Source organism: Phyllobates terribilis, unplaced genomic scaffold (assembly GCF_046119375.1).
Source record: "Phyllobates terribilis strain yellow unplaced genomic scaffold, ASM4611937v1 Scaffold_5__5_contigs__length_657084704, whole genome shotgun sequence".
NCBI lineage: Eukaryota > Metazoa > Chordata > Amphibia > Anura > Dendrobatidae > Phyllobates > Phyllobates terribilis.
In genome coordinates, this window is record NW_027362765.1 from 139,807,360 (window position 1) to 139,820,461 (window position 13,102).

Genomic DNA, 13,102 nt, shown 5'->3' on the forward strand with positions numbered 1-13,102 from the left:
TGTTCAATAACAATCTATAGTGATAAAGATGGCACCCCGGGGTGTTATTCGCAAAGAGAAAAGCAAATACTGAATGCATAAAATGAATCATGCCGCACGTCCCCCCCAACATGTTTCACCAAATTCTTGGCATCATCAGGGGATGGGACAATGGCGTGAAAAAATAAATTGCCGTTCTATTGGGCCATTTGAGGACAGAGCGCAGCAGCCCAATAGTGCCGCTGATTGGCTGCAGAGCTCACATGGCATAACAATGCCACACGAACTTTGGCAAATTCAGCACCAATATCACCAGAATGATACCAGTGCAGGAGATGAGTATCTGTCATTTATATTTTACAAGGAGGACTACTTAATTTGAAAATAGGTTGTCCAGATGGGAATTGGATGTTTCGCCCCCAGCAGTTCGCCCCCAGCAGTTCGCCCCCAGCAATTCGCCCCTGGGTACATTTTGCCCCCGCACATTTCGCCCCTATCATTTCGCCCCCAGGAAGATTCACCCCCGCACATCTCACCTCACACATATCGCCCCCAGTTCGCCCCCGTTCGGGGGCAAAATATGCGGGGGCGAATCTTCCTGGGGGCGAAATGATAGGGGCGAAATGTGCGGGGATGAAATGTACCTGGGGGCGAACAGATGGGGGCGAACTGCTAGGGGCAAATTGCTGGGGGCGAACTGCTGGGGGCGAAACTTCCTATAACCGTCCAGATAGTGAACAACCCGGTAAACGTGAGGGGAAATTTAGACGTAATGACCAACACAGAGTTGTAACTTGAAGGTCTTAGGCGCCAATGCAAAATCTGTAATAGACCCACATTGTACCATATGTCTTTTATACAGTGCTGTGAAAAAGTGTTTGCCCCCTTCCTGATTTCTCATTCTTTTGCATGTTTGTCACACTTCAATTTTTCAGATCACAAAACAAATTCAAATATTAGACAAAGATAACACAAGTAAGCACAAAATGCAGTTTTTAAATGAAAGTCTTTATCTTTAAGGGAAAAAGAGATCAAAACCTATAGGGCCTTATGTGAAAAAGTGATTGCCCCCTCCCCTTAAAACATAAATGATCTGTGGCTTATCACATCTTTGGGAAGCTGAGTTCAATTTCCATAGCCACACACAGGCCTGATTACTGCCACACCTGTTTTCAATCAATAAATCACCTAAATAGGACCTGCCTGACAAAGTGAAGTAGACCAGTAGACCAAAAGCTAGACATCATGCTGCGATCCAAAGAAATTCAGGAAAAATGAGAAATAAAGTAATTGAGATCTATCAGTCTGGAAAAGGTTATAAAGCCATTTCTAAAGATTTGGGACTCCAGCGAACCACAGTGAGAGCCATTACTCAAAACAGGTGAAAACATGGAACAGTGGTGAACCTTCCCAGGAGTCGCCGGCCGGCCAAAATTACCCCAAGAGCGCAGCGACAACTCATCCAAGAGGTCACAACATCCAAACAACTGCAGGCCTCACTTGCCTCAGTTAAGGTTAGTGTTCATGACTCTCCCATAAGAAAGAGACTCGGCAAAAATGGCATGCATGGCAGAGTTCCAAGACAAAAAACACTGCTGAGCAAATAAACCATAAAGGCATGCCTCAGTTTTGCCAGAACACATCTTGATGATTGCAAAGACTTTTGGGAGAATATTCTGTGGACTGACAAGACAAAAGTTGAACTTTTTGGAAGATGTATCACAGCATTTCAGAAAAGGAACATCATACCAACTGTAAAATATGGTGGTGGTAATGTGATGGTCTGAGTCTGTTTTGCTGCTTCAGGACCTGGAAGATTTTCTGAGGTAAATGGAACCATGAATTCTGCTGTCTACTAAAAAATCCTGAAGGAGAATGTTCGACCATCTGTTCGAGACCTCAAGCTGAAGCATACTTGGGTTATGCAGCAGGACAATGATCCAAAACACACCAGCATGTCCACCTCTGAATGGCTTAAGAAAAACAAAATGAAGACTTTGGAGTGGCCTAGTTAAAGTCCTGACCTTAATCCGATTGAGATGCTGTGGCATGACCTTAAAAAGGTGGTTCATGCTCAGAAACCCTCCAATGTGGTTGAATTACAACAACAATTTTGCAAAGATGAGTAAACCAAAATTCCTCCAGAGCGTTGTAAAAGACTCATTGCCAGTTATCGCAAATTCTTCATTGCAGTTGTTGTTGCTAAGGGTGGCCCAACCAGTTATTAGGTTTAAGGGGCAATCACTTTTTCACACAGGGCCCTGTAGGTTTGGATTTCTTTTTTTCCCTTAATAATAAAGACCTTCATTTAAAAACTGCATTCTATGTTTACTTGTGTTATCTTCTGTTTTGTGATCTGAAACATTTAAGTGTGACAAACATGCAAAAGAATAAGAAATCAGGAAGGGGCAAACACTTTTTCACACCACTGAAGTACTGGTGTAATCTTATGTGGTAGAGGGACCTCTGGGCCCCCTCAGGCATCACATCTCAGCTCTGCACACTTTATGCAACCACAATATCACTCATCAGTGACTTCTCAGAAATCACTTGATCAATTTTGTATAGAGCACACAGGGAGGCAACTAGTGTGTGTAATTGATTGGTCCGTCACCTTGTACAACAGAGATTTCAGTACATGACAGTAAAAATGCTCAAGTGGACAATGAAACAAGACAAATCATGCAACGCTGTAGGTTGTGGTGGTATTTATACATTTCTCAGGAAAGTTGACTTTTTTAGAAGGAAACCCATTGATGTCCTCCTGGACTGTGAAGTCATGGTCAGGACTGTCATGGGAACTGTCCTTCATAGCGCTGTAGTAGACGGGCACGTTGTACCTGGCAGCCTTTTCTGTCCTCTTTGGTCCACATTTGCACAGGTTTTTGAAGGCTGCCCGAAACTTTTGTGACATTAGGTTGTAGATGATGGGGTTAATGGCGCTGTTAAGGTAAATGCACAGTCTGCAGAATAGAAGGAACCAAACATTGAGATAGGGGGGATCCATGAAGGAATTCACCACCACCAGAGTACGATAGGGCATCCAGAGAAGGGCAAATAATATCACGACAACTGCCAACATCTTGGTTACCTAATAAGAAAAACATAAATTTGGTCAAAGAACTGGCAGAATATGGCATATAATCTAATACTGTAAGAATAAAGTTAAAGGCGTTGTCCAGGATTATAAAGCTATGACTGCTTTTTTTTCCCAAAAACTGCACCATAAGTTGCTTATGTCAATTCATACAGTGTCCATTATTTCACAGAAAAGTGAGTATAGGGTCATTCATTTTATTAAAGTCTTTGGAACATACGGGAATATAATATGTGTGATCAGCAGTCTTTGAGGGGGTTTCGACATCAGAGACAAACCCTTTCAGAGAGTGAGAATAATATCAATCAGTTAAACACCATTGGTCCTGTATTTGGCAGACCCAGCAAACAACAGAGCTATAGAGAAAATCTTACATGTTGGCCATTCAGATGAATGGCCATCCATGTAAAACAAGGATGACTTAAGTCTGCCAGAATTGAAGCTGCTCACGTAGAATGGATGTACTTTATTCTCCCTCCATATTAGCGGTATTCCTCCACTTTCCTTCGAAAACATTCTGGTAAGTTTAATTGGTTTCTATGAAATTGTCCCTAATTTGTATGATTGTGAGTTTCAATGGAGATATGAACGAATGTGAGTCATGACAAATTACATACTGTATGTGAAGTACAGCCAGACATGTTGGTGTTATATATGCTTTAGGTAGGGAACATATTTCCAATGTAGCTACCATCTAAGAATGCGTTGTCCAGGTAGGACATCTTTATAATTTTCCAGTTCCTGACACTGTTTTTTGGTGAAGTCGATCATGAAGCTGTAGGAAGGACAATTTGAAATTGTGCAAGGCTAAGAGAAAGAAATAATGTCTGTCACTTCTCCGCCAAAGACTTAAACAAAAACTGAAAAATTAAACATAAGCTTTGTGCAAAAACCACGTTACTTCTTTCTTAGACTCCAGATACTTTCTGTATTCCTGTCCACAGAAATATGCCAAAATCAGAATGTCAGAAATTTTAGGAGAAGCAATTTATAAATGTCTTGTCAATAAAAAAAAAAGTCAAAGGATAAAAATAATCAACTATAAATCTATTGTGGTTTAAGAAACTCAAGTTGATGTTCTTCTCCAGATCAGCTCCAAAAAAGCAGATCTGTGTCCAAATTTACAGTAAGTCCAAGTATTCCTGACATTATTGGCGGCTGCCTGCAGGGGTGTCAAGGATGGAACGCTAAGTGATGAATGAAGTATCATGAAATGCTCTCTGTGCTCGGTATTACAGGTAACGCCATGTAAAACAGTTCACAGACAATTAGATGATGCAGCCAGAAATGGAAATACAGTGTAATTATAATAATTATATTGTGCCCTGATGCGCAGTATGCATATATAGTTTTTCATTTATGCTGAGCTGTTTTTGATCTAGATTTGGCTGGATTTTCAGGGACAATAAGTAGGTGCCTGACATCTATCAAAGTCAGGTTCATTAGACTATTGTTTCTGTCACGCAGAAATCCAGTCTAGAATCCCTATTAGATTTGAGTAGATCTTCTTCAAATTCGAATTCACTGAATTTTCCCTCAAAAAAATTGATTTGCATAGAATAAATCTTCCACGAATAACAATATTGAAAAGCCACTAATTGTCTGGAAAAGAAAGAGAGAGAGAGAGAGAGTCTAAATCAGCACAGAGGAGTTTATAATTGCCCTTCTTTTTTGCAATGTAAGAAGAATAAAAAAAGGCTGTTGAATTCACAATAACACTGAATGACTCTGCAGGTCCAGCACCTCCATATTTCACTTTAATCTTTAGATTATTATTCCCAGACCAGACTACAAATCTCATTTTCAATGTAGTTCACAGAGCAGTAGTACACCACAATCAGATTAGGTTTACAATGTCAAATTTTTGACATTTAAGAGCAACCTAGTAATTCCTGGGAAAAATATAGCAATTTTGAGTATTTCTTGCCAAATCCCAGCACTTTTTAACTCTGGAATGTGCGATTGCCCTGGCAAATTCAGGTCTATTGGCAAAAATGCTGCTGTTTAACTTCTGTTTATCTACACAGTACAAAACATGATTTAGAGATAATGACTAAATGTTAATTTGGTCATCAGAGATATGTTAGACACACCAAAGCCTCCCTGCTCAATTATAACCTATAAAGTTAGAAGTGTTGGGAAGGTGAGGAATATGAAGAAATGTGGAATGCTGGTAACTATAGTTCAATAGTGCCATAAATGATGTAGGACATGGCTAACTGCCTCTCCTAACTGTGGTCCAATAGAACTTACACAATGGTAGTAAGCCTTATTTCACTTTTTAGCAGAAGTCCCTGGAGGATGACTCTCCTATTTGGATGCTCACCATTATAACATTTTTCTTTACCATCCTGGGGGCCATCACTGTCATTTAATAGTATTATCATCATTTTTTTCACAAAAATGTCTTCTGGGATTGGTTTCTGAGGCAGGAAGTAAAGTCTAGCCATAGGCAGTTTTCTGGGGCTAATAATTTACAATTCTATTACTCATGTTTATTCTTTCGGACAGACCAAAACCTACCTGCTCATTTATAGCCTACGGTTAGATGTTTGTGAAGTTGTAAATTATGAAAGAATATGCAATGCTGGGATATTAGTTCAGTTGTGTCATAGATGAGAGAAGAAGTAGCTACCTGCTCCTCTTATCTGTTTCAATAGAACTGGCCACCTGGGACACCTTACAAACTTACCTTATCAATGGTAATAAGGTTCATTTAGATCCTTAGGAGTCTTTATCTATAGTACATTTTTTCGGTCAAGAAGACTTGTACAGTTTTGTTAATTTTTCAATTTCTATTTTTCTCTGCTGGAGGATTCATATTTCCTCCTCTTTGGATATCCATTGTTACATCATTTTGCTCTACAATACCATCCAAGGTGCCACCGACTGCTGCTACCTCTGCCTAACACTGATTTTTGACCAAAAGATAATCGTAAAGATTTGCATAGTTATATGACGCATCATGCATGATTGCGCATTGTAACATACCTGGCGGCGTCCTTGCATGGTGGTCCATCTCCCACTGTGCAAGAGCGCGCACTTGATCTCCTGTCCAGAATGTCTCTCTGGCTTTCCTCCTTGCTGTCTGTTTGTCTGTTTTGGCTGCATAGGGCGACGCCCGCTGAACTTCCTGTTTCTTGTACCTGCTGCGGACACGCCCCTGTTGCACCTTCAGCCTATTGCTGTCCATCTTTGGGTATTTATACCACCTTCTTCCTCAAGATGGCGCCTGAGCATTGTGTCCTGTCAGTCGGCTTTTTGTCTCTGACATGCCAGGTCCTATCCTGTTTTCCTGCCTGTTTTCCAGTTCTGTGTCTGAACTGTGGTCTGTTCTTGTGAACACGCTTCTTGCCTGTTCTTTCGCCTTCTAGGGGCCGTATTCCTAGATCTGCCTGTCTGTGCCTTGCGGTATCTGTTCCCGTCTGAACAGAGTCCTGTTTGTGTCTCTGCCTTGCGGTTTCTGTTCCCGTCTGAACAGAGTCCTGTTTGTGTCCCTGCCTTGCGGTATCTGTTCCTGTCTGAACTGAGTCCTGTCTATTTCTCCTGTCTTGCAGTATCAGTTCCCGTGTCTGAACTGAGTCCTGTCTATGTCTCCTGCCTTGCGGTATCAGTTCCCGTGTCTGAACTGAGTCCTGTCTGTGTACTCTTGCCTGCTGCCTTTCCTGGAGGCTGTATTTCCAGGCCTGTCTGAACACGCTCCTAGCCTGTTCCTCCTGCCTTCTAGGGGCCGATTACCTAGATCCGTTCTTGTATCTTGTCTGTCCTGTCTGAACACGCTCCTTGCCTGTTCGTCCCGCCTCTCTGGGGGCCGTATTCCCAGACCCGCTCCTGTATCCCGCTGCAGTGTCGGTCTCTTCCGTACACTCAGTTCCAGTCTGAACTCTCTCCTATCCTTTACCTGTTTTGCCTCTATGTCCGTTCCTTTCCTTTTTCTGCAGAGTCTGAACTCGTACCTAACTCCTGCTTGTTGTCTCTGTACTCCCGTTTGTGAGTTTGTGGTCCACTTGCTACTTCACTGCAAATATCCTGTGGGTATCTGGCTCTGCCTTTCCCTTCCTGTCTGTTCCGTGTGAACAGAGCCCTGTCCGTCCTGCTCTGACTCCTTGCTCACTGCTCCGGCAGCCTTGCTCCGCTCTGACCCTTTTGCTCACTGCTCCGGCAGCCTTGCTCCGCTCTGACCCTTTTGCTCACTGCTCCGGCAGTCCTGTCCTGCCCTGCTTCTGCCCGCTGCTCCGGCAGTCCTGTCCTGCCCTGCTTCTGCCCGCTGCTCCGGCAGTCCTGTCCTGCCCTGCTTCTGCCCGCTGCTCCGGCAGTCCTGTCTTGCCCTGCTTCTGCCCGCTGCTCCAGCAGTCCTGTCCTGCCCTGCTTCTGCCCGCTGCTCCGGCAGTCCTGTCCTGCCCTGCTTCTGCTCGCTGCTCCTGCAGCCCCGTCCTGCTCTGTTCTTGCCCACCGCTTCGGGCGTTCCCTCTCTGCTGTGGTTGTCTACCGCATCTGCGGTTCTGTGACCCAGTCTGTACTGGGTCTTAACCTTTCTGTGCTCCAGCCCGTCCTTTCGGCCAGTACCTCCCTGCCTGCATACTCGCCTGTATCCACCCATCTGCATACCTGCCGTGTTTGCTTACATCCACCAGTCTGTGCCAGCCTAACCTGCCTGTTCCAGTAATCCCAGTGTGGGTCAACCCCCGTGTCCGGAGTTTGACCTGGAGTAGCACCTGGTCCCTCTGCCCGGTTTCTCCCTGGTGCACTGGCGTCGTATGCCGTCGTGCCACCTTGGTCGGATCGGCCAGATACTTAGTCACGCCCCTCCAGGCACTCTCCGGTCCATGGTCCAGTGGAACCACAACACCCGCACACGCCAGTCAGTCCGGGCGTGTGCATAACAGCATGCTCAGGCCATGGTTCCCGTTGAGCCCCACGGCCTTCGCTCTCTGAGAAGTTTTCCAGCGAATACATGCATTAAAAATAAATAAATAAAAATTTTTTTTTTTTTCTCAGCTGAGTTCCAGGCGAATTACGCACCCGTCCAGATGGATCTATCTGCTCTCGTTCCTGCGGATCCGCCACGTTACTATGGGGATCCAAGACAAAGTCGTGCATTTGTGGAGCAATGCATGCTACACTTCAAGTTCTACCCTCTATGTTTTCCCACCGATCGGGTTAAGGTGGCATTCATTATGTCTTACCTGGCGGGTGATGCCTTGGAATGGATCAACCCCCTATATGAAACACAGGATCCGATCCTCCTGGACCTAATGGCCTTCCTGGTGGCCTTTCTAATGGTCTTCGATGATCCTAACCCGGAGGCTCCTGCTGAAGCTTCACCTCCCAATATCCCGGAGCAGCCCCGATGGGTAATGTGTGTGGGTAGCGCAATAGTCCTCCAGCCCAATGAGACTACTGCCCACCCAGAATCCTCACAGGGTGACTACGCTTTCCGGAATACTTCTCCCAACCTCAAGAGGCAGTCCAGACGTGCTAGACGTAGAGGCAAGCCGTCACGCCAGGGTCTGTCCTCCCTGAGACCTCCTGACCCCAACCTTGAAGTCCCTACTGAAGCTTCATCTCCCTGTATCCCGGAGAAGCCCCAACGGGTAATGTGCATGGGTAGTGCTCCGGTTCTCCTGCCCGAAGAGACTTCTGCCCATCCAGACTCCACACAGGAGAACTTCCTGCACCCGGCATCAGATGCTTCACCCACTTTAACCGGTGTGCATGTCAAAGGATGCTCCAAAGCTGTGGTTACCTCTGAGTCTGTGCACCTCTACTACCTGGCGGAGGACCCCCTGTTGCCTCCTGAATCCTCCGGGATACCACTCGATGACAAATGGAGAGAGACTTCTCTACACTCGGTACTCGATACTTTGTCCGCTTCGTCCTGTGAGCCTGACAATCGGTACCCCAAAGAGGTAGTTACCCCCGAGTCTCTACACCCCTCCGACCAGGCGGAGGACCTCCAGTTGTCTCCAGAACCCTTCGGGGTGCTACCTGGTAGCGAAAGGACAGAGACTCTCCTATACTCTGTACCTGATACCTCGCTCGCTTCGTCCAGTGAGTCCAACCTAGTGTACTCCGAAGCAGAGGTTACTTCCGAGTCTCTACACCCCTCCGACCAGGCGGAGGACCTCCAGTTGTCTCCAGAACCCTTCGGGGTGCTACCTGGTAGCGAAAGGACAGAGACTCTCCTTTACTCTGTACCTGATACCTCGCTCGCTTCGTCCAGTGAGTCCAACCTAGTGTACTCCGAAGCAGAGGTTACTCCCGAGTCTATACACCCCTCCGACCAGGCGGAGGACCTCCAGTTGTCTCCAGAACCCTTCGGGGTGCCACCTGGTGGTGAATGGACAGAGACTTTCCTATATCCTGGATCTGATACCTCGCTTGCTTCGTCCAGTGAGTCCGACCTTGTGTACTCTGAAGCAGAGGTTACCCTTGAGTCTCTACACCCCTCTGACCAGGCGGAGGACCTCCAGTTGTCTCCAGAACCCTTCGGGGTGCCACCTGGTGGTGAATGGACAGAGACTTTCCTATACTCGGTACCCGATACCTCGCCTGCTTCCTCCAGTGAGTCCGACCTAGTGTACTCTGAAGCAGATGTTTTCTCTGAGCCTCTGCACTCTTCTGACCCGGCGGAGGACCTCCAGTTGTTTCCTGAATTCTCCGGGGTACCACCAGATAACAAAGAGACAGTGACTTTTCCTCATTATGTACCTGATAACCCGTCTATTTTCTTCCTGTGAGCTTGACAAGATGTACCTCGAAGCAGAGATTACCCCCAAGTCTCTGTCCCCCTCCAACCCGGTGAAGGACTTCCAGTTGTCTCCTGTACCCTCTGGGGTGCCACCTGAAAATATGTGGAGAGAGACTTCCTTGTGTGCTGTTCCTGGTACTCCACCCGTTTCGTCTGTTGCTAAGGATGGCTGGATAGGAGGTAGCATCCTAGCTAACCAGATGAGATCAATTTTTCCTGTGGACAGTGGAAGTGATCTCCTTGAAGTGAACGACTGGTCCTCGAATTCCCTGCGGAAGATTCTGGCAGGCCTGAAGAAGAGGGGGCGTAAGGGGGGGGTACTGTAACATACCTGGCGGCGTCCTTGCATGGTGGTCCATCTCCCACTGTGCAAGAGCGCGCACTTGATCTCCAGTCCAGAATGTCTCTCTGGCTTCCCTCCTTGCTGTCTGTTTGTCTGTTTTGGCTGCATAGGGCGACGCCCGCTGAACTTCCTGTTTCTTGTACCTGCTGCGGACACGCCCCTGTTGCACCTTCAGCCTATTGCTGTCCATCTTTGTGTATTTATACCACCTTCTTCCTCAAGATGGCGCCTGAGCATTGTGTCCTGTCAGTCGGCTTTTTGTCTCTGACATGCCAGGTCCTATCCTGTTTTCCTGCCTGTTTTCCAGTTCTGTGTCTGAACTGTGGTCTGTTCTTGTGAACACGCTTCTTGCCTGTTCTTTCGCCTTCTAGGGGCCGTATTCCTAGATCTGCCTGTCTGTGCCTTGCGGTATCTGTTCCCGTCTGAACAGAGTCCTGTTTGTGTCTCTGCCTTGCGGTTTCTGTTCCCGTCTGAACAGAGTCCTGTTTGTGTCCCTGCCTTGCGGTATCTGTTCCTGTCTGAACTGAGTCCTGTCTATTTCTCCTGTCTTGCAGTATCAGTTCCCGTGTCTGAACTGAGTCCTGTCTATGTCTCCTGCCTTGCGGTATCAGTTCCCGTGTCTGAACTGAGTCCTGTCTGTGTACTCTTGCCTGCTGCCTTTCCTGGAGGCTGTATTTCCAGGCCTGTCTGAACACGCTCCTAGCCTGTTCCTCCTGCCTTCTAGGGGCCGATTACCTAGATCCGTTCTTGTATCTTGTCTGTCCTGTCTGAACACGCTCCTTGCCTGTTCGTCCCGCCTCTCTGGGGGCCGTATTCCCAGACCCGCTCCTGTATCCCGCTGCAGTGTCGGTCTCTTCCGTACACTCAGTTCCAGTCTGAACTCTCTCCTATCCTTTACCTGTTTTGCCTCTATGTCCGTTCCTTTCCTTTTTCTGCAGAGTCTGAACTCGTACCTAACTCCTGCTTGTTGTCTCTGTACTCCCGTTTGTGAGTTTGTGGTCCACTTGCTACTTCACTGCAAATACCCTGTGGGTATCTGGCTCTGCCTTTCCCTTCCTGTCTGTTCCGTGTGAACAGAGCCCTGTCCGTCCTGCTCTGACTCCTTGCTCACTGCTCCGGCAGCCTTGCTCCGCTCTGACCCTTTTGCTCACTGCTCCGGCAGCCTTGCTCCGCTCTGACCCTTTTGCTCACTGCTCCGGCAGTCCTGTCCTGCCCTGCTTCTGCCCGCTGCTCCGGCAGTCCTGTCCTGCCCTGCTTCTGCCCGCTGCTCCGGCAGTCCTGTCCTGCCCTGCTTCTGCCCGCTGCTCCGGCAGTCCTGTCTTGCCCTGATTCTGCCCGCTGCTCCAGCAGTCCTGTCCTGCCCTGCTTCTGCCCGCTGCTCCGGCAGTCCTGTCCTGCCCTGCTTCTGCTCGCTGCTCCTGCAGCCCCGTCCTGCTCTGTTCTTGCCCACCGCTTCGGGCGTTCCCTCTCTGCTGTGGTTGTCTACCGCATCTGCGGTTCTGTGACCCAGTCTGTACTGGGTCTTAACCTTTCTGTGCTCCAGCCCGTCCTTTCGGCCAGTACCTCCCTGCCTGCATACTCGCCTGTATCCACCCATCTGCATACCTGCCGTGTTTGCTTACATCCACCAGTCTGTGCCAGCCTAACCTGCCTGTTCCAGTAATCCCAGTGTGGGTCAACCCCCGTGTCCGGAGTTTGACCTGGAGTAGCACCTGGTCCCTCTGCCCGGTTTCTCCCTGGTGCACTGGCGTCGTATGCCGTCGTGCCACCTTGGTCGGATCGGCCAGATACTTAGTCACGCCCCTCCAGGCACTCTCCGGTCCATGGTCCAGTGGAACCACAACACCCGCACACGCCAGTCAGTCCGGGCGTGTGCATAACACGCATACTTTAGTTTCCCATATGATTTCATGGTTTTCAATTTTTGTCATTTCCATGTATTTGTATGCAGTCAGTAGGCAACTCTGTGGGCGTTCTTCTTTTAACTAATATTTCTTTGATTCCATATTTTTAAGTGAAATTAGAGAAGAATACCGCACACTCATTTGTCTCCAGTGCTGGTGGAGATAAGAATGAAAATAACGTTCCTCCTCCGACTCCTCTGTTCTGTGACCCAGTTTAGGAAAAACAATACTATATATTCACAGGTATGAATCTTTGTCTTGTTGCTCTGTGTCAGTGGTAATTACTGTGCATTAATACACAGACATCAGCAGATGTCTTGAAAATACAGGGACTTGAGAAAGTGGAAGTCACGACTCCTGGAGAGTGGGCTTTTAATAGTCTCTAGTGAGCAGTTGGACTTCTTTTAGCCTCATATGGACAATAGCCAGATAGTGACTATAATGCCACAGAGACTGCACAATTATAGCTTTTTAGCACATTGCTAAATGTCAGAATCTCTGTTGATTATAATGGGTGGGAAATGAAAGGATTAATGGGAATCTGTCATGGTAGATGAGCATTACTCTTAGCAGCAACATTTAGAAACAAATTAATTGGAACGATAGTTAATAGTATAATCTAATGGAGCTCAAAATTCCCTGCATAGACTAAAGTCCCCTATACACATTAGAACCCCATAACATTAGCCGAACCCGCTGATATCGGCAGAGTCAGATGACAACCTAATAGTTATAGGGGACTTTAGTCTGTGCAGGGAATTTTGAGCTCTGTATTAGTTTATACTGATACTTATCATCTCTCACCATAGTCCTGATAGTTCTTCACACATAACATCCAGTCCTCACAAGACCTTCTACTATTGATTCCTCCTCACACAACTGTCTTCAAAATTCTTCATGAGCTTTCCTTGTACTGTAGAACTCGGTACCCTGATCGGTCAAACTCTTTCCCACCATTGAAACCTTTAAAGGTAACCTAAATACTCAACTCTTCAAAAAAAGTCTACAACCTATAATACCCCAGCGCA

The 13,102-nt window shown here is 47.0% G+C and overlaps 1 protein-coding gene across 1 annotated transcript in view; it reads right to left on the reverse strand.

Moving 5' to 3' along the window:
• Positions 1-984: 984 nt before the first annotated feature.
• The window catches only part of LOC141272399 (thyrotropin-releasing hormone receptor-like), a 248,184-nt gene continuing 236,066 nt past the window's right edge, over positions 985-13,102 (reverse strand). Inside the window, exon 3 of the mRNA XM_073683074.1 lies at positions 985-3,070. Coding sequence (XP_073539175.1) covers positions 2,660-3,070 — 411 coding nt within the window. The 3' untranslated portion in view covers positions 985-2,659. The remainder of the gene's footprint in view (positions 3,071-13,102) is intronic.